Raw genomic sequence first — 20,546 nt, forward strand, 5'->3', positions numbered from 1 at the left:
AAGTATTAAGTCTTGGAGTGTCTGGCATTAAATACAATTACATAATTTAATGACTTCAAACTAAAGAACTTGAACAAAGTTCACCTTGATATGTGATTTTTGTGTGAGAGGGAATGATGGAGTGTATGGATACAATGTATAGATGTATAGTCAAAAAGGAAACTCTTTTTTTATTTTTATAGGCCTATCGTCCATTCAACACATTAGAACTATATTGTTTATTTTTTTCAAATATAGCGATGTTTGCTGATTTATTGAGTTAGTAGGTATGTCTATATGCCCCTTTTAGTTTATGGAGGGAAATATGTTCCTTAAAGCAAAAGAATGTTATTACATTTAAAAAGACTGCCACAATAGCTTCTGGTTAGATTATTGAATTTTAGGTTTTGATGTGGAAATCTTATAATAGGTTTATAAGTAATAGAATAAATAGGTTTATTGCAAAAATGCCAGTTTCTACTGATAAGCGCATTTAAATATATATATATATATATATATATATATATATATATATATATATATATATATATATATATATATATATATATATATATATATAAAGGCTAACTTTGCACCCACAGTCAGGATAATTGTGAATATATTATGCAACACTCCTATGTACTATATGAAACTTACTTTACGTGTTTAACGTATCAGCTTGGACTCCTATACACTGTTCGTTAATTAACATCTTGATTAGATCTGTGAATCAGCATAGTCAGCATAGAAATTTAGAGAACAGGAAAGGGGGGCGAAGATCCTAGAAATTCTCAATTAACTATTACTTGACCATGAAACATCACCTTTTTATTTTGCAATTGTATATTTAAAAAAAATGTTAATTTTGTATTTTAATCATGTTGTTTTTCATTAGTCAATAATTTATGCCTTGCATTTAGTAACTCTTTTTTTCCTTGTGTTCTCACATTTGATATCTCTCATGCGCTGAACTTTGAATGACAAGTCAGAGATGTCTTTTTGTGATCTTTTGACTGATTGGAGGAGGTTTCATTTGGAGGCCTGGTGGTGTGTCTGTGTGGGGGGTGTGGTGGGGGTTGCGTGTTATAAAGGCTCGGCTGGGTGGGAGTATTTAAGACAAAGTGGGGGAAAAAACTGTAAGAAAAAGATTTAGTGCCCATAAAGATGGACACTAAGTTGTGTCTTTTACTCATCCTTTTTGCACATGTATTGACAGGTAAGGGTTTATATCTATCTACCACTAGTTTTCTTATTTTCTACTTATTTCTACTAAACAGTGTTTATGCTATGCTTACCTTTATCCTTGTATTACCATTAGGTCTTTTTCTATATTTATACAATTAGTATTTATGAAAAATGTACAAACAAAGTAATATTGAGATATTGCAGAATAGAAATCGAGTATGCTCGCTGTTCTTATATTTAATTCAGACATTTCTTCGCTCCTGCTTTCCAGTTACACTTTATTTTGATAGTTCACTTTAGACATTCTACTAATTATCTACCAATTAAGTAACTTTCTAAATACATTTCAACTACCTAAATAATTATCAACAATTTGTAACTATATGTCTAACTTGCAGAGTTGACTATTAGGGTACGTTTAGGGTTAACAGAATAAGTTGACATATACTTGCAAAGTTTCTGATAGTCAGTATGTTGTGGACCCATCAAAATAAAATACTTACTACTTACTCTGATGACTGCTAGTTGACTTATAGTTGCAAAGTTACTTACTGTTAGTGGAATGTATAAAGTCAAGTGTTACCTCTTTTCCTAAAAAAAAATGTATTCAAATTTTTTGTTTTCTGTCAAGAATAGCATGTATTTCATTCTGCCATTCTTTCTATGCCTAATGAAGCAAACACTGAGGTTGAGGAGGACGGCGGAGAAGAACAGACACCCATATGTCCATGTAAGTGACCGATTCACATGTTGACTCTCATCTAGCTAACCTTAGGTCAGTTAGTTTTGACATACATTAACCTGTCTGTAACCAATGAAGATGAGTTTCTTTAGTCTGGCCTACTGCGCTAATATCGACAGCAGAAGATAGCAGCACTGAACCCTGGTACATGAACCTTGTGTATATGCTGAGAGTACAAGAGTATTGAATCAGAGAGGTGCCACTCTGTCAACAAGGGGTCCAAAGGCCTCCAGTTCCTCTGATTACTTAGAACTGACTTTGAAATACTGCAGAAATCATGATCACCTCTAAACATGTGAAACCAGACAACTGTGAAACAATGACAACAGCAAAGTTGTTATATTTATCACTTACATCATAGTAACACTTACGTACAATTATTAAATGCTTGTTTTCTTTTCTAGTGTCTGCAAGGTTCAAGAACCTCAGAAAATATGTTTATCAGTATACAGCTGAAAGCAAGAATGGGGTGACGGGTACAGCTAACCTCAGGAATGGGCCAAAGATCACCTGTCAGGTACAAAACAATCTTTAAAACAGCATAACCTGTCCATATATATTTAAAGACAGCTTATATGGAAGAAAATACATTCATTTTTTTTCTTTTTTTCATTTAGAATAACAAATTTCTATTTTAATATATTTTAAAAAGTAATTTGTTCATGAGATGACAAAGCCGAATTTTCACACATGATCCTTCAAGCATCATTCTGATGTGCTGATCTGGTGCTTAAGAAACATTTCTTATTATCACTGTTGTAAAAATGTATGCTGTTTAATATTATATTATATTATATCATTATACATTCCTGTACTGCCTAACTAATTAATCAGAATACTTTAGTTCATGATAAAACATGACAATGCCTGTATTTTCACTCTCCACTATCAGGTTGAAATTGAGGTCCCACAGTCCTGCAGCTTTGTCCTTCGCACAACAGAATGTGTCCTGAGCGAGGTGTCCGTCATCGATGCACAGGGTCAGCCTGTTTACAGACAGGCTGCTGGAGCCGAGGCCTTCCAGCTTGCCATGGAGAAGTATGTGGAACAGCCCATGATATCTAGCATATTCCTCCCTTTAGAGGAAATACATTTGGCTCCTTAAGTAATTATGATGCATCTTTTATTTTGGTTATTGAGTTATTTAATTTTTGAAACCCTCTTTGCAGGAACCCTCTGAATTTTGTAGTGGAGCAGGTAACCAGTGTTTCCATTTATCCAGAGAAGGATGAACCAGAAAACATACTGAACATCAAAAGAGGAATAATCTCTGCTCTACTCGTGCCAGTCCTAGAGGAAGAACACAATGAAAAAATGGTGAGATTAAAAATAAATGTAAAGTGCACACATGAATGGAGTCTAACATAACTTTTTGTATGGGTGGTGTGTATGCATATATATATATACGAGGTTCAAAACATGCTGATTTTCAATGTGATTTCAGACTTTGATCTCATTCTATTGATTTGATATAGATTTTCCCTAACTACTTCTCTGTTCTTTAAGAGTACAATTCATGGTATATGCAAGACCGAAGTCACAGTCAACTCACGGAAAGATATTGACACAGATGTAACTGTGGTTAGAGATCTGTCAGACTGCAGCCATTTCTCACCTTATAGTCTCCCCACCAGCCCCTTGTCTCTCTTGCCTGGCCTGGTAGGTCAAGCATGCCTTATTTCTTTCGATATCTATTTTCCATGTCCGTGTCAGTCAAAAATTCCATTCAAACAACTTTATCTTTGCAGAATGGACTTATTTCTAAACTAATCAGCAGTACACAGACTTGCAACTATCAGTTTGATAACAGGAGAAAGCACATGACTGAAGCTCAGTGTACAGAGAAGCATCTCTTCATCCCGTTCTCACATGAGTATGTGATCTCTGCCAAGAAATGATTGTTTCATAATGATGACATCTCAATTGATGTCAAACCTGCCATAGCACATATGTGATATACTATGTATAGATAATATGATAATATTATGCACCAATCAATTTAATTTGAGAGTTAAGACTTCATTCAATATCAGTTAATCCAGGTGTGGAGCAATTGAATGATGACAGCCCACTTCTACAATCTTAATGAAGTGTTATTTTTCTCCTATAGGGGGCAGTATGGTATCTCCTCAGAAGTAAAACAGAGTTTAACGCTACAGGATTCAGTGAAAATAAATAACAGATATTTCAACAAAGATGGTGGGTAGCATCAAGCTGTAAAAAACAAAAAATTCTTTATATTTTACAAGAATGATTCAGATTTTGAAAGGTGTATGAAAATATGAATAAGCAAGCATCTTTGCTCTTTTCAGACACTCTTGAGAAGAAGCTCTTTTTAGAGGAGGTGGAGGACAAACTTCCTGTCCAGTCAAAGGATGATGTGCTTGCCACAATGAGAGAGCTAAATATGCTTAGCAGCTCAGGAAAGAGTCAACAGAGAGCCAGTCTCTTCCACAAGTTGGTGTCTGAAATCCGTGGCTTGAAAAACGAGACACTGTCTGGAGCCGCTGATGAGATGATGAAGATCTCAGAGTGGCTTACGTGGCAGACGCTCTTTCAGTGTGGAACCGATGAATGTACCAGTGCCATAATGCAGATCCTCAGGACCTTTGATGAGTCAGCCAGAGAAGTGGATGCTATAGTTTATGCTTTGAGTCTTTTACCCCAGGCCAGCTCTCAGAAGGTTAGAGATATGCTAAGCATGGCCCAAAACAAGCCAAGCAAAGCCATCATGTACGCTCTTGCCAACACGGTCAAACAGTAAGTGCTAATGATATTTACTCAGCTTCTCAGTTAGGATACTGTAGGTCATGTGATGTTCTGTTCAGATTATGTTAATTGAAATATTATTGGATGAATGTCCATCAGACTTCCTCAAGACCAAGCAACGTCAACGCCAGAAGTTAAGGAAGTAGCTGAATTCATGGAGTTCATGCTAGGTGATTGTTCTGGAGATGAAGACAGTACTTACCTTACATTAAGGGTATGGATCACGTCTATCAAGACTGTTTATCTGTTTATCTGATGAATATGTAATGAACATTCATTTTTTGATACTGACCAAAGAATTTCTCATATAGGTTATTGGTGTCATGGGAAAGTACATGGAGGGATTCCCATCTTTGAAGTCTTCTCTCCTAAAATGCATGGGCCAGACGTACGCTTCTCTGCCAGTACAAAAAGCAGCTATCCAGGCTTTCAGACTCATGGAAATGGAATCAGATGTAAATCAACTCTTGTTAAGATTTACAGTGTTTAAATTATTCTTATTCCAAACTAGAATTTCTTAAAAATACATCAGTCAGCCTGTTAAATTCAATTTAGTACTTGATGCACTTGTATACTTTAATTTAAAATGAAAACCAGACAGTATGATCTTGATTCACTGTTAAAGTGATAGATATTTGATTTCTTGTTACTAGGTGAAAACTGCCCTTTTACAACAGTATGAAAATTCAGAGTCACCGGCCCAGAAACGCATTGCAGCATACCTGATGCTCATGAAGAACCCAGAGGAGGCTAACAAGGTGCTGAGGACACTCAAGAGTGAGGAAAATGAGCAAGTTAAAAGCTTTGTCTCCTCCCATATCGCTAATATATTGGAATTAGAAGACCCGACCCTGAGCTCGTAAGTACACTAATATTTAAAATGCTTGTATTTGTTTAATATTAAGTACCTTGTAGTTGAAATCTTTTTATTTTGATGTTTTTATTGAAAAACATTGAAAATGTTCAATAATGTTCAAAACTTTTTGAAACTTTAGCAATGTTAAGATTAAAGATTTTATCTTTCTAAGATCTAAATTCTAAGATCAAACAAAAAATGGCATTTTACAGTGTTATTAAACTGATATTGTTTTTAAATAGAAATTTAAGCAACCATTAGATGGTGACAGGTAATTTAAATGTAAAATAAGCATAATATTACTGGTAAATAACTAATATAGGGACTGATGTATTGTGCATCTCTAATAAATTTATGTTTTGTTTATTTTTAGAACAAAAGACTACATTCTTAAAGCTGTAAGGGGGGATGCAAGCTTCAACCCTACAGACTTTACAAAGTTCTCACATAACTACAAAATTGGCTCAGTAGAAAGCAACATGATTTTTGACTCTGCCAATTACATGCCCAGAGAAGTCATGTTAGCCACCACACTTGACACATTCAATGCAGAAATACTTGAGGTACTGTATGAGTTTATAATTAAAAGTCTCTATGTTCAATATGTTGTGTCCATATTTTCCCTTTTGAGTGCATGTGTTGGCTTCTTTCTTAGATTGGTCTTGAAGGTGAAGGCTTTGAGCCGGCCATTGAAGTTCTCTTTGGTGAAAATGGTTTCTTCCCTGATACCGCCTCGAAAGCCATGTACTGGGTCAATGAAAAGATTCCACATCCCGTTAAAAGGGTTTTGGAAAAGTGGATTTCCCCATTAAGAAGTGAAAGGATGAAAAGACAGGTATGTAATAAAGAATTATTTTAGTGTATAATGAAAATCCATCCAAATAAGCTTAAAAACATCTTCTCCCTTAGGTCCCTCAGGATATCATGAGGAGTGTTGAAGAATACCTCTCAGAGTTCAAAAAACGGCTTGAACAGATTGAAGATGCCCCTAAAGGCTTGGCCTACTTGCGATTTATGGGAACTGAACTAGGATACTTGAAGACTAATGAGCTCAATCTCATCATTCGCTACATTAAACTATACACAGAAACATTTAAGTCGATGTCTGTGAGTGTAAGTGTTATTTAATAGATTTTGAAAACATGATATATAAACTTATGTTATCTTCTTCAACTAAATCTAACTGTGGTATGTTAATCTCTTTTTATTGCAGTTTATGGGAAAGCTGATATCTGGCTTAGAGAATGAACTTTTTGTCCACTATATGTTCCTGGACAAAGCCTTTACGCTACCTACATGTGCTGGTTTTCCACTGAAGCTTTCCCTATCTGGAGTTCTGGCCCCTGGAGCCAAAGGAGGCCTGACCATTGACCGCATGATGGTAATCCTTCTCACTAGTCTAGTGTGAATATTGTGGTGTCACACAAGCAGATTGTTGATGTTTTTCTGTTATTGTTCACAGCAACAGCTCTCATTCATGCCATCTGTAGGAATGGAGTTTGTTACCCAAATGGGTGTTTATATCCCAGAATTTGTGGCAGCTGGGATTGAAACACACACAAACATGTACCATGAAAGTGCTGTGAATGCCAAGGTCACTGTAAGTGACAGTCAGATCAAGCTCTCCATCCCTGCACCACAGGGAAACATCCAGCTCTTTAGCATCAGGTAGGTCATCTGAACTCTCTGAATCCTTATCAAATGCTCTCTTAACACGGATTAAAATTTTAACACATTTAAGGAGTCACTTTATTTTGTACTACTGATTGAGAAGTACAGTATTTTGTACAAAAAAAATAGAATGGAATCTTTCTCTCTCTCCCACTACAGCAATAAGTTGCTCTCAATGACCTCCACTCAGACTAAGATTGTCCCCTCCATGGTAGAGGACAGAACCGACTCTGCAGAGTGTAATCCCATCTTTCCTGGAATGAATTACTGCACTATTTTACGCTATTCAAATGCTAGTTCCACTAATAATGCCCCATACTATCCTCTCACAGGAGAGACAAGGTGAGGAATAGGTAGATAGAGAGTATGCAGACAGCTTACTTCCAAGGTCTATGCACTTAAAAATAAATAATTTCTTCCCAGGCTTGCTCTGGAACTTCAACCTACAGGTGAAGTGCCTGAGTATACAGCAACCATTGCCTATGCATTACTGAGGGAAGGAAAGGAGGGGCGCCATAAAGTTGACTCTGTAAATATTGTTTTCAAGGCTGAAGGTAAGTCTTCAAACAATCGAACATTTATCTTTATGCTTCAAATTCAAATTCAATTCAAATGTTTTGTACTTTTTACGTCTTTGAGGTTATATTCATAAATTTGAAACGCTCATAAAAATTAATGCTTTAAGCAGTGATGTATTTAACTGATCAAAGGTGGCAGTTAAGACATTTATAATCTTACAAAATATTTGTATTTTATAACAAAATATTGATGAACTTTTTATTCATCAAAAAATCCTGCAAAATGTATCAGAGTAAACATAATACATTTTTTTCAGATTGTTATAATATTTTACAAGATTACAGATTTTATTGTATTTTTGTTCCAATAAATGCAACTTTGGTGAGCATAAGAATCTTCAAATAGTGATAATGATCTTGCACTACACAGATTTTACCCAGTCACATCCACACGCAACAAATTAACAAGTAGTATAGGCTGTTTAATGGAAAATATGTCAACTCAGGAAATCATGCACTCTTAAATTTATTTGTTATCTAATGTGTACGTATTTGAAATCTGTCTAAAGATATGTTCTTATTTTTTAAGGTGCTGAGCCAACTGAAGCCACAGCAGTTTTGAAATACAACCGCAATAAGAGCATTCTCACCACTGACCTTCAGATCCCTGATTATGACCTTGAAGCTGGGATTAAGTTGGCGGTTATAGATAGCAGTACTAAAGGAAAGAAGATGCATGGCATTACAATTGATGTTACTAATAAAGACATTCCACAGCTTTCCCTAGTTGGGCATGCCAGGTATAGTAATTCTTTTTTATATCTAGAAGACTTTTATTTTAACATTATGACCTACACATATACGAGCAGTCTCAGTCTGATGTTAATTTATATTTAATCTATCAGGTTAGAGTCTATGAGGGACGGTCTGATTGAGCTTAAGTTGACAGTGCCAGCACTACAGATGGACACCTCTGCCACTGCCACCCTAAAGAGTAACAACGGGCTCATCCTGCAGTTTGAAACAGCCTTTAACATGCCAGAGACTACATCTTTGCAGAAAGCCATCCTCAGATATGGTAATCAAGCACACAGAGTTAATGAAGCAAATGTTCCTAGAATTAATTTTTCCTTGGGTTTTTAACAAGTTTCTTGGTGACTCTGCAGATAATAACAAGGTTGAACTTGAAATTAAGTCAGACATAAACTCTGAAGTTGTTAAACTTTTCCCAAATATGGAGGAGTACCGTAGCCAGCTGCAAGCAAGAATTGATGATGTCCTTGATCAGAAAGTCACCAAGACTGACATGAAACTTCGTCACATTGTTTCCAAAGGTTTAGAGGTAAGCTCAACAAATCAAGCTTGAGATTTGTATGAATTACATGTCTTTTACAATTTTTGAATGGCTTTGTTGAAAGTGAACATTTCATAATCAATCTTTTTGTCCCTAGGCAGTGAATATTTGGCTGGATAAATTAGAGGCAGGCAGCACATTTGTAAATGTACAGAGGAGCAAGAGAAGCACACAAGAGCTCACCTTGCCATCTTTGCCAGAAAAATTATACCTTAAATCGTAAGTGGTAACTTTTTGTTATTTTTTACATAAAAAAATAAAATAAAATCATATAGGGCAGAAGATAATTGTTACATGAGGCCTATATATAGATGATAGGGGCATGCAAATCTGAAGACAAAAGACAAATATGTTATGCAATATTATTAAAAACAATGGTTTTTTTTATATTAAAAACTTTCATATTAAAAACTCATCTTTATATACAGGTATATTATATGCAGTGATATTGACTATAACTTTTGCTCTTTTTTGTGTTCAGTGATGCATTGTTGAGATACCAGTTCAACAAAGGCAGAATCTCTATTTCACTTCCTCTTCTCTTGGGAGGAAAGTCATCTGCTGAACTCAACATCCCTCCCACCCTCACACTCCCACGGATTCAAATTCCCCTCATTGGCCTGGATATTACTGAGAACAACTACAAGATTCCATCATTCACAATTCCCCGAGCTTTGGACTTCTCCTTACCCATGTTAGGTGTAGCAGAATTGTCTGTCAAGATGAACAGCAACTTTTATGACTGGGAGGGCTCTATCTTAGGGGGAAACAACACTGTTGATGTTCCCAATTACATTGCTAAGTACAAAATGATGGGCAGCTGCCCTGTGACACCCCTGTCATACAAAATTGAAGGTATTAAAGACATCAAAATCATATTGACCTAATATGACCTAATATAATTATATAAAGTTGACAGTCATTATGGTATATTAAATTTATTGTTTTGTGTTTTACCTTTACTTGTATTTAAATATTTTTTTCCCCCCTTCACATTATTACAGGTATTGGCATGATCACTGGTACAGTCAATGATACTCTGAAGTACCTTGTAAATGGATCTATCAATCATTGCTTACTTGATGCCAGCCTGAGTGTCTTTGAAACCATGAGTATGGCTGATAAAATCAGTGGTAGGACCAACTACAAGATTGAAGCATCTAGTCCACTTGGTCTGTATACCTCTGTGTATTATTCGGCTCAGTCAGCATCCATGAATGATGAGATCATTGGAGATGGAAACTTTGATGGATTTATCAGGATAGGCTCTCTCTATGCCAACTCCACCCTCAGCCAATCCTATATCTACAATATGCTCAAAAGAGAAGGAAAAGGAGAGTCCACATTAAAGTTTGACTCCTCAGTCATCCAGGGTCAAAATGTGATCAAAGGATCCTATGTCAATGGAGAGCTGACGCTTTTGTCCAAAACAAATGCGCAAAATGATGCTCTGAAGCATGTTGCAGAGTTAAAGCACAAGAAAGGCCAGCTGTCTGTGAAGTCAGATGGTAGTACAACCGGCCTTGGAAAAGCTTTGCACTGTAAAGCTGAACTTGATGTCATGAGTGAAGAAGCCAGACTGAAAGTTGAAACCCAGGCGGATGATGCAACACATCGTGCATATTCCCTCCTTACTGGGTCCCTCAACAGTAACGGCCTTGAAATTAACATAGAAGGATTGTTGAATTTCGAAGATGGACGTGGGACACACAAAGGCACACTTACTTTTGGAGCAAATGGCTTGACCACCAGTTGCATGACAACCCTTGAGGCAAACACTTTGACTTTAGAGAGTACCATCAATGCTGGTATTGATGGTGATGGAGCCTCTATGTCTCTTGTATCAAAAGGATCAGGCCAGGATAACACAGTTGAGCTCAGTGCGGAGGGTAAGATTTCACCCAAAGAAGTGTATCTAACCAGCGTTCTTAAAGGCAATGCCTTTGATGGAACTGCAAGAAACACAATGAACTTTGGTATTAATAAGCAAGGATTGAGTCTATCTAATACCTTGATGGGTACATTACAGAAAATGCGATCGGAGTGCACACATACCCTTACTGTAACTTTATGGACATTGGCTTTCCGCTCCAAAACTGACAATTTCATCTGTGATGGAGCATCTTACAACCACGACATTAAGGTTAATATGAGACCCTTTGTCACATCGATAAGTGCAAATAATAAACTTGAGATGTTTGATTTTGGACTGAGTGGCGATGGCCACCTTAAAATGGAGCCATTTAAGATGGATGTAGCTGGAAGCTTCAGTGGCAAGCATGGGGAAGAGGATAATGTTAAACACAGCTGTCAATTTACTTACGCAGATATGGCTGGTACCATCAAGTGCGATACAACAGCAAAAGTTTTAGACTCCCAGATAAGTAACAACTTTGACTTGGATTTTGCAGGACTGTCTTCTGTTATGAACAGTAAGACTCAAGTAAATTGTGAATCTTTACGTCTTGAAAATAACATTCGCACAATGGCCATGCCATTTAGTCTTACGATCGATGCCATTTTGAACAGCGATGGCACTGTTAAGTTCTATGGAAAACACACTGGTCAGCTCTACAGTAAGTTCCTTTTGAAAGCTGAACCACTGGCAATTGCTAAGTCCCATGAATACAGAGCTTCTGCTGTACACGTGTTGCCAAATGGAGAGTCAGCTGAAACACACATTGAAAACAAGTTTGACAGCTTGCTGATACCTAATGAACAGTCAGTGTTGTGGAAGTTTAAGTCGAAGCTAAATAATCATGCCTACAACCAAGATGTCAATATTTACAACAAAGAAGATGAGATGGGTGTCCAGCTGTCAGGGGTGCTTCAAACTAATCTTTTGAACATGGGAACAAAATCTGGTGATATTCCATTAGACAATCAAAAGTTTAGTGCTTCTGGGTTTGTCAAATATGATAAGAACAGTGATTGTCACATTATTCATTTTCCATTCATTGAGAACTTCCCTGCTGCCTTTGAAAGAATGAAAAATGCAATTCTGCATACATTTGAATCCCTCCAAAACTACCTCAACAGCTTAGATATCAGTAGTTTGATAGGTCATTTCAGGAACAAGTTGGATGAACTCCCTCCAAAAGTGAATGACATCATACTGGACATGGACCTAGAGAATAAAGTCAACATTGTCAAGGACCAGCTGATTTCCCTAATACATGACTACACTATATCAATAGACGACCTTGATGCATATGCTGAGAAATTTAAGGAGTCTTCAAAAAAGAATATTATTGATTTAGCAACAAAGATTAGGGATCTGATGATTCAAATCAAAGATGGCATTAAAAGTGGATCGTGGGCCAATTATGTCTCTGACATTTTGATACAAATTGAAGACGAACTTAAAGCTTTTGATGAGAAGTATGAAATAACCAAAACAATCATCAGAGGCATTGATGGTATTGAAGATATAATAAGACAGATTGATTTACAAAAGCTGCAGGACAGCAGTGCTGCTTGGTTGAAGCAACTGGATGAAAAATATGAAATTAAAACCAAACTTCAGGAAAAGCTGAGTGAACTGAAGAAGATTGTTGAGACATTTGACATCACAATGTTACTTAAGGGTCTGAGAGACTATATCATCTCATTTGATTTGACTGAATATGTGGAAGAACTATCTGATCAAATTCCATATGAAGACATAGAGAGAGTGCTGGATACTGCAAAAGATGTCATTGTAAACTGGATAGAGGAGTACGAAATTCCAGAGAAAATCAACAGAGTATACTTAAATGCACAAGAGCTTATTTTACGGTATGAAATTGATAAGAAAATTGAAGTTTTTGTGGAGCAGGCCATTATATTAGTCAAGCAGTATAGAATCCAAGAGCTAGTACAGGCTCTAGTGGATACTTTAAAATCTATCCAGTTTGAGTACATTTCAGATAAGGTTATGGAAGTATTAGATAGCGTTGTTTCTCTGTTAAAGCTGATGGATTTCAAACAGATTTTAGATGATTTAAATGAGTACATTCTCATGATTTTAAAGACCTTAAGAACTTTTGATTACAACACATTTGTTGATGAAGTAAATGAAAAACTTAAGGATGCAGTTAATTATATTAACAAGCAGATAAATGAAGTTTATGAAATTCCACAAAAAATAGAGGCATCCAGAGAATTTATAAAAGAGATGCAAGTGACTGTTGTTGATTATTTGGATAAACTGAAAAATACTAGGATAGCTGAGGTTTGCAGGAATGTTATAGATGTAATTGATACTACTGCATATAAAGACATAAAACTGAAGATCCAAGACATCATTGATGATGTGAGGCAAAGAATTAATGACATGGACATCAGAGATGAAATCTCGGTTTACTTGGAAAGAGCGAGTGTTGCTTATGTCAATATGATCGAGTACATCTCATTGCAGTTCACAAAGCTCATTGATGAAATTAAGAAGATGGTTGAAGATAAGGAGTTCCTCAATCAAATCAGTCAAGCTGTGGAGGGAGTTCTCAATGCTCTAAAGACAGCAGAATTTGATGTTCCCACATTTGTTCTTCCATTCACGACTATTGAGGTTCCTGCCTTTAAAATTAAAATGGCAAGGATACATGATATTACAATTCCAGCAATTATAACAATACCAGAATTCACTATTCTGGACCTGTTCAATTTTCCTTCCATCACAGTTGACTTTGATAAAATCAAGCAGAGCATTATTGACTTCATTGACAAAGTTCGCCAGATAGAAGTGCCAGAAGTGGATCCTGATGCCATCTTTGGGGACTTACGTGCTCTTTACTTTTCCGACTTGCCTGATTTTACTCTCTCAGAGATCACCCTTTTAGAGATTAAATTCCCAGAGATCACTGTTCCAAAACTGAAACTGGAGAGTTTTGAGATCACCATGTTGCCCATTCCTGAAGTCAAAATCCCTGAAATTTCATTTGAACCATGTCTACCAGCTTTTGGCAAACTTTATGGGGAATTGAAAGTAGATTCTCCTCATTATACATTGATGACATCAGCAGCATTTGAGAACACAACAAGAACACCAAAATTTCCACAATTTAAAGCTACACTGAACTCAAAAGGAAAGTCAAAGGGAAACCTTGAATTCCTTGATTATAATTTGGATGCAATGTTTCAGATTGAAGCTCCAAAAATGAGAAAAATGGTTATTAGTGATACAATGAAAGTCAGTCACATTGCCTTTGGAATTGACCATGAGGGTTCTGTAATCTTCAGTGGTACTTCAGCGGAAGCAACAACCAAGACAGCTGCCCGATTTACCACTCGTATATACACAGCTGATTTGATTAATGATGTAGGTATTGCTTTAAAGAATGGAATTTCTGCAAATATGGACACAATTTACACCCATAATCTGAACATCCCCACCATAGATCTTTCCAGTCAGGCTATAATAACCAAAAAATCTGAGGTTCGATTTGAATCCGGGACAATATCCTTAACAGTTGGAACAGTGGGAAGTGGAAAATGGTCTCCATCAAGTCCAACAAGGACTGCCAAGTCTATTAATGACTATTCTGATGAAATTACACACAAGAGCAATTTGGAGTTCACTGTCAATGCTGGCACAGCAAAGCTTAATTTTGATGGAGAAACAAACAGCAGAAACCTTAAGATGAAGCAGTCGGTTAATGCAGAGTCTGTCATTCTGAGCCACATCTCAGTTGATGCCAGGGCTGAGACCGAAGCGCCCTTCATTAAGGGCAGTATTTTAACACTTAAAGGAAAGGCTCGAATGGAGGATGTCCGAATGGAAATAGGAATTTCACATAAGGCTGAGCTCATTGGAAAAGTGAGTGGAAGTATATCCAATGCTTGTGAGTTTTTGGCTCAACCATTTGAGCTCACACTTGATTGCAGAAATAAGGGGAACTCTAAAATTCTCTTGCCCCTGAAGCTGACTGGAAAAATTGATCTTCAAGATGACTTTGGATTTACTTTGAACTCCAATAAGCAAAATGCTTTTTGGGTAGGTCTGGTTCGCTTCAATCAGTACAAATATAAACACAACTTTACCTTGGATAACAATGAAAATGAAGCTGTAATCTATGCTTTTGTTGATGGTGAAGCCAATCTTGACTTTTTGACAGTTCCACTCAGTGTCCCAGAAATTATAATCCCATACCTGAATATGAAAACATCAAAAATTGAAGAGTTTTCTCTTTGGGAAGATTATGGTCTGAAACACCTTCTGACCACTCCTCAACAATCATTTGACATTGATTTGAAGCTTTTGTATCAAAAAAACCCAGATAAACACACATTTGATCTAAACCTTGAGCCAATCTATGAAGCCTTCATTGAAAATGTCAAGATCTTGAGTCTGCATTTTGAACTCGGACGAGACCATATTTTGGATGCCCTCACCAATTCCTATGATGAAGCCAGAATTCAGTATGAAAAATACAAAATTGACACATCAAATCAGCCACCAAGATACTTCACTGTTCCTGGATACACAATACCTGTATTAAACATTGAGGTTTCAGCCTTCCGAGCCGAATTGCCTGCATTCAGTTATTTCATACCCAAGGAGGTAAGCACACCAAGTTTTAAAGTTCCTTTTATGGGATTTTCTGTGCCATCATACACCCTTGTGCTTCCATCTTTGGCGCTACCAGTCTTGCATGTCCCCGAGACCCTTCGAGTCTTGACCTTACCCTCATTTACAATACCAGAAATTCAGAATAACATAATGATACCTGCATTTGGAAATATGACGTACGAGCTCTCAGTCAAATCCCCCGTAATAACTCTGAATGCCAATGGGGGCCTGTATAATCAGTCTGATGTTTTGATCAAATTTGATGTCTCGTCAACATCTGTGTTCGATGTCCTCAAAGGTAAACTTGATGGCAGTACCACCATTAATAAAAGGAGAGGTCTGAAGATGGCTACAAGTCTGTCCTTTGTACATATGAATGTTGAATATAGTCATGAAAGCACTGTGAGCCTCACCAAAAGGAATATGGAGGCTTCCTTAACAAACGTGGCAAAAGTTAATCTCCCCGTTTTTACGATGGACCTAAATCAAGTGCTCCGAGGTAATACGAAATCTAAACCTAATATAGCCACTAAAATCAAAGTTAGCTACACTTGTAATTTTCCCATAATTGAGTTGCAAGGCACTGGAGGCATTGATCATAATTTTGCTCTCGAGGTGCTGCCATCTTACTTCTCTTTAGAGAGCACTTGGAAAGGAACAACAGATGCAACCATCATGGAAAGTACAAATCTCGCTGGATCTTTGGACAATGAAGCAACTATTTATTTGAATGCCAATGGTCTTCGTTCCACACTAAAAACTGATCTAAGCTCTAAGGTCTATCACAACAATGTTGGTTCCTGGAATATGGACGCGACTAAGAACCTCGCACTCGAAGCTTCTCTGCGGCGTGTTTATGCTACAATGACATACACAGGCACCAATGCAGCAAGTATTGCATCATTTTCAACAAATGGAAAGCAAAATATAAGAGCGACACTTGAGTTTGTTCCACTAACAACTTTGTCATCTAATTTTGACATTGACATATCACAACCAAGTAATCTCGGACATGCTGGCATAGTGCAGAACGCAGATCTTTCCATCACTTCAGACAAACAAAAATTACTTTGGAGTGGTAAGGAACAATTAGCAACATTGATCCATTCCTCTGATCTGACACTATCAAACGATCAGTCTGAAATCCGCATGGAATTGTCAAAATCCATTGAAGGGAATGTTGCATTTCTGAGGACTGTCAAATTACCAGTCTATCATAAGAGTTTATGGGACATATTTAAATTTGGTGAGGTTACCAGTTCTGACCAATTGCAGTTCCTCAATGCTTCAACTGTTGTGATATACACCAAGAGCATGGAGGGAACATTATTTGCACTACCTACAAAATTATTTGAAAATGGAGTCACGTTTAATATCCCACAGATAACATTTGGAGTTCCTAATTGGTTTAAAGAACTTCTGGAAATGATTAGGGAAGTGGATATGCGATTTGAAGAGCCTGACCTGCAAGATTATATTTCAATACCACCATTAATAACTGTTCCAGATTTTACCATACCTTTGACTACTCTCCATGTACCATCCTTTGTCATTGATCTGACAAATCTACAAATCCCCAATGATATCAGTACACCTACCTTTGATATTACTTTGCCTGGTTTACCAAAAGTGAAAATCCCTAGCATTAATGCAAAAACGAAATATCTGAAAGACAAAATGGCTCAGTTGTATGTCAGTTTTCCACAGTTTGAAATCTCCATCTCACCATTTACCTTTCCAAAAGTATTTGACATCGGTGACTACCCAATTCGTCTGGATGACATCACAAAAACACTATATCACTTTGAACTGCCAGATGTTGTCTTCCCAGAACAAAAAATTGAAGTCCCAGAGATATCACTCTATCTCCCAGCTGGTGTGTTTATTCCAACATTTGGTTCTCTGTCGGCCACTGTCAAAGTGTTTTCTCCAGTTTATAACAATACATGGACTGGAAATATAGAAAACACAGAGTCAGGAATTGTTTGCTCATTGAAATCCACCTGCACTTCCACCATGGTTTTCCTGGAGTATAACTTGGATGGTAAGCTTAAAAGGCTTTTGCACATTCATATGAGTATTTAATAGAACACACATAATATTATATAATTCTAAACAAGTAATTAAATGTGAATATATACAATTTACCTGTCAATCATTGTGCAATGTTTGTCAATGAATATTATAAATTAATATTAATATTTCAGTTATTTAATTTCACATGTTTAGCCATTGCCACCATCATTCTTGAGAATGGAGCTGTGGGTCTAGATGGAAAAAGTACCTTCACTCATCAGGATGTGAATGTAAACTGGAAGCATGATCTTCGTCAAAATCTAAGGTAAGAGCAACATATCTCAAATCTACACACACATTTATAAAGTCTATAATAGTTTCCTAATAATATGTTATTAATAATCTGATCCTAATAATCCTAATAATCTGATGTTTCCTTAGAATAAGACGGGATGAGTCCTCAGGTTCCAGGTAATCTCTTGATTTTTTTTTTCTGTCTGTTTTACATATACCTTGTTTTTGTTTACCAATATAGCAACATTTTTTTTTACTCCACAGTCCCTCACGACACACACTGGCCATTGATTTAATAAGTCAGACATTTGCTGACTTGAGCTTTCGTTATGCATCACACAACAATGGAATCACGTCTTCTATATCCTCACCAGCAACCGGCTTCATCGGTTTCCAATTCACTAGAAGGTCACCATCTCAATTTTATGCAAAACTGTTCAGCAGATATTTGGTAAGAGAGTGATCACCAATTTCAGCAATTTCTCTAGCTTATTGAAATGTTCTAACAAAATGTCTTTATTGTTTATCCAGTCAACCCCTGACAAGGACACTGACCTGATGACTTTTAAGGTGACTTTAAAGAACTCTGAAAAGCTGAGTATTCAGGTTGGCTATCATATCAATGGACTATCAGACATGATAAATGGCCTTAAAGACAGACTTCCTTCCATCATAGCATCTCTTCACAAGTTTATCAACCAGTACCATGTCAGTTACCTTGGCATAGACCTGAACCGTGCTGCCCTAAAGCTGAAGAACGCACTCTCCAATGGCATTGACAGAGCTTACCAGGAAATTCCACGCATGATTGATGCTCTGCAGAATTCAGTTGAGCAGCTCAGACAACAGGGTAAAAAGATGTGGAGGAGAATGCTAGAAAACGTACCCCAAATTGATCTCCAAGAGTTGAGCAGAAGGTTCTCCATCAGTGCTAATGAATTTCTTCAGAAGTATGAGTCAAACATGCGGGTTCTTTTGGATGCTGCCATGAAGTTCTTGAGGGAAACCAAATTCCACTTGCCAGGTCTGGAGGAGAAGCTTACTGGGCAACAGCTGTACAATAGGATCAGGCAATCCATTTCCAAATTGATTGATAGAGCTACTACAAGGTTTTTTAGTCTTATGGAAGCAATTGCTGACACTGTTTCAGGTCAAATTAACAAAGTAGAATTTACTGTTCCTGGTACTACTAAGGTTATTAGTGGGAAGAACATTTTGAAAGATCTGAGGGCTGCCATGAAATCAGCAAAGAATCAGATTATGCAAGCGATGGAGGGATGGGAAAATCTCAAAGTGGAAAAAGTCTTTCAGGACCTGTTAAACTCAGTAAAGGTTTACATTCAGAAGACAGAGGAGTTCCTAAAATCTCTCAAGGCCGAAAAACTGGAAGAAATTTCCTCTCATGTCAATGGGATTTACAAAGAGGCAGAGAACTTACAAGTTACGCAGAAGATTCGTGAATGGATGCGGGAAGCTAAAAGAGGTTTGTCTGAGCTCAAAGACTTCAGTAAAAATAAAATCCAAGAGCTCTACAATGAAATTTCAATGGAGAAGCTTATCTCTAATCTAAATGATCTTCTCATGGTGGTCGATACTTATATCAGTAGTCTGTTTAAGAGCTACACTGCATTAATGAAATCATTGCCTTCATATACAGAGCCATATGTACGGGTTTCAAACAAAAAGACAGATGTGGATATTCCTCTTCCTTTCTATTGGAAATCTTTTAGCGAATGGCCCAGCACAGCATAAACCTTTTATCAAATAATTCAGCATTATGATTTTTGTCTACCATTTCTTCAGTCTATTATTGTTTCCCTTTTTTTTTTTTTTTTTTTTTTTTTTTTTTTTTTTTCGATTTTTTTGGGGGGACTTTTGTATGTCATTTTAGTATTTAATTGTAATGTAATTGTAGTACATTAAACTATAAATAATATACATATGTAATGAATGTCTGTTTTGGTGAACAGTGTTTTGAGAATATTATTAAGCTAATATGATTTTGCATAATATTGTATTTAAAGAAATGCATGAATAAAAACTGCATAACATAACATAAATTGGAGTAAAAGCCATATGCAGTGTGCCAAGATTATCACTAAAACAAGTGTTTACATAATTATTGTATGCTTTTTTAGTGAAGTGTGTACATAACATTCCTCAGGTCTTCAGATGGTCAGTGGTTTGCTGGTGCTGCAACAAATACTGGAGTATTTGGAAATGGAAATTCTTGCAAATGTCCTTTATAAATCTCTAACATTGTTATTAATATGCTGTTGCATATGTGATAGTGTTTACAGCTTTTAGCCAAAAGAGGGCGATGTCTTCATGACAACAAATGCCCCACAGCTGTAGATTTCACTTCTCTCACCTTGTGAGATAATAAATGGTTAACCAGCCATGCCATTTCGCTCAACTCAGTGCATGGTCACACCAGTCTAATATAGTAGGTTACATTCCCACCATATACTGCCCCTGGTTACCTGGCGGGGAACAGTTCCCTCCTGCCGTTATTTCATATAACCTCATCAAAAGAGCCCCAAAACAAATGTTGCTAAGCAGAGAGACTGCCACCTGTTTGGAATCTGGGCCTGTGCTGTGTCCAAGTGCGT

The 20,546-nt window shown here is 36.8% G+C and overlaps 1 protein-coding gene across 1 annotated transcript; it reads left to right on the forward strand.

Annotated features, from left to right (window-relative positions):
• The first annotated feature begins 1,066 nt into the window (after positions 1-1,066).
• apoba (apolipoprotein Ba) lies at positions 1,067-20,038 on the forward strand. Its single transcript, XM_043262659.1, has 29 exons — positions 1,067-1,195; positions 1,841-1,894; positions 2,311-2,423; positions 2,799-2,944; positions 3,076-3,223; positions 3,413-3,565; positions 3,655-3,779; positions 4,017-4,105; positions 4,219-4,666; positions 4,775-4,889; positions 4,987-5,130; positions 5,329-5,534; positions 5,905-6,094; positions 6,187-6,366; positions 6,441-6,644; positions 6,745-6,912; positions 6,994-7,199; positions 7,362-7,544; positions 7,626-7,756; positions 8,310-8,520; positions 8,626-8,798; positions 8,887-9,062; positions 9,172-9,293; positions 9,556-9,929; positions 10,079-17,668; positions 17,854-17,965; positions 18,082-18,111; positions 18,199-18,385; positions 18,466-20,038. Exons 1-29 carry the CDS (start codon positions 1,144-1,146, stop codon positions 19,684-19,686), a joined length of 13,251 nt encoding a protein of 4,416 aa, XP_043118594.1. The 5' UTR covers positions 1,067-1,143; the 3' UTR covers positions 19,687-20,038.
• Positions 20,039-20,546: the final 508 nt, after the last annotated feature.

The sequence above is a fragment of the Puntigrus tetrazona genome, chromosome 17 (genome assembly GCF_018831695.1).
Source record: "Puntigrus tetrazona isolate hp1 chromosome 17, ASM1883169v1, whole genome shotgun sequence".
NCBI classification, from domain to species: Eukaryota; Metazoa; Chordata; class Actinopteri; order Cypriniformes; family Cyprinidae; genus Puntigrus; species Puntigrus tetrazona.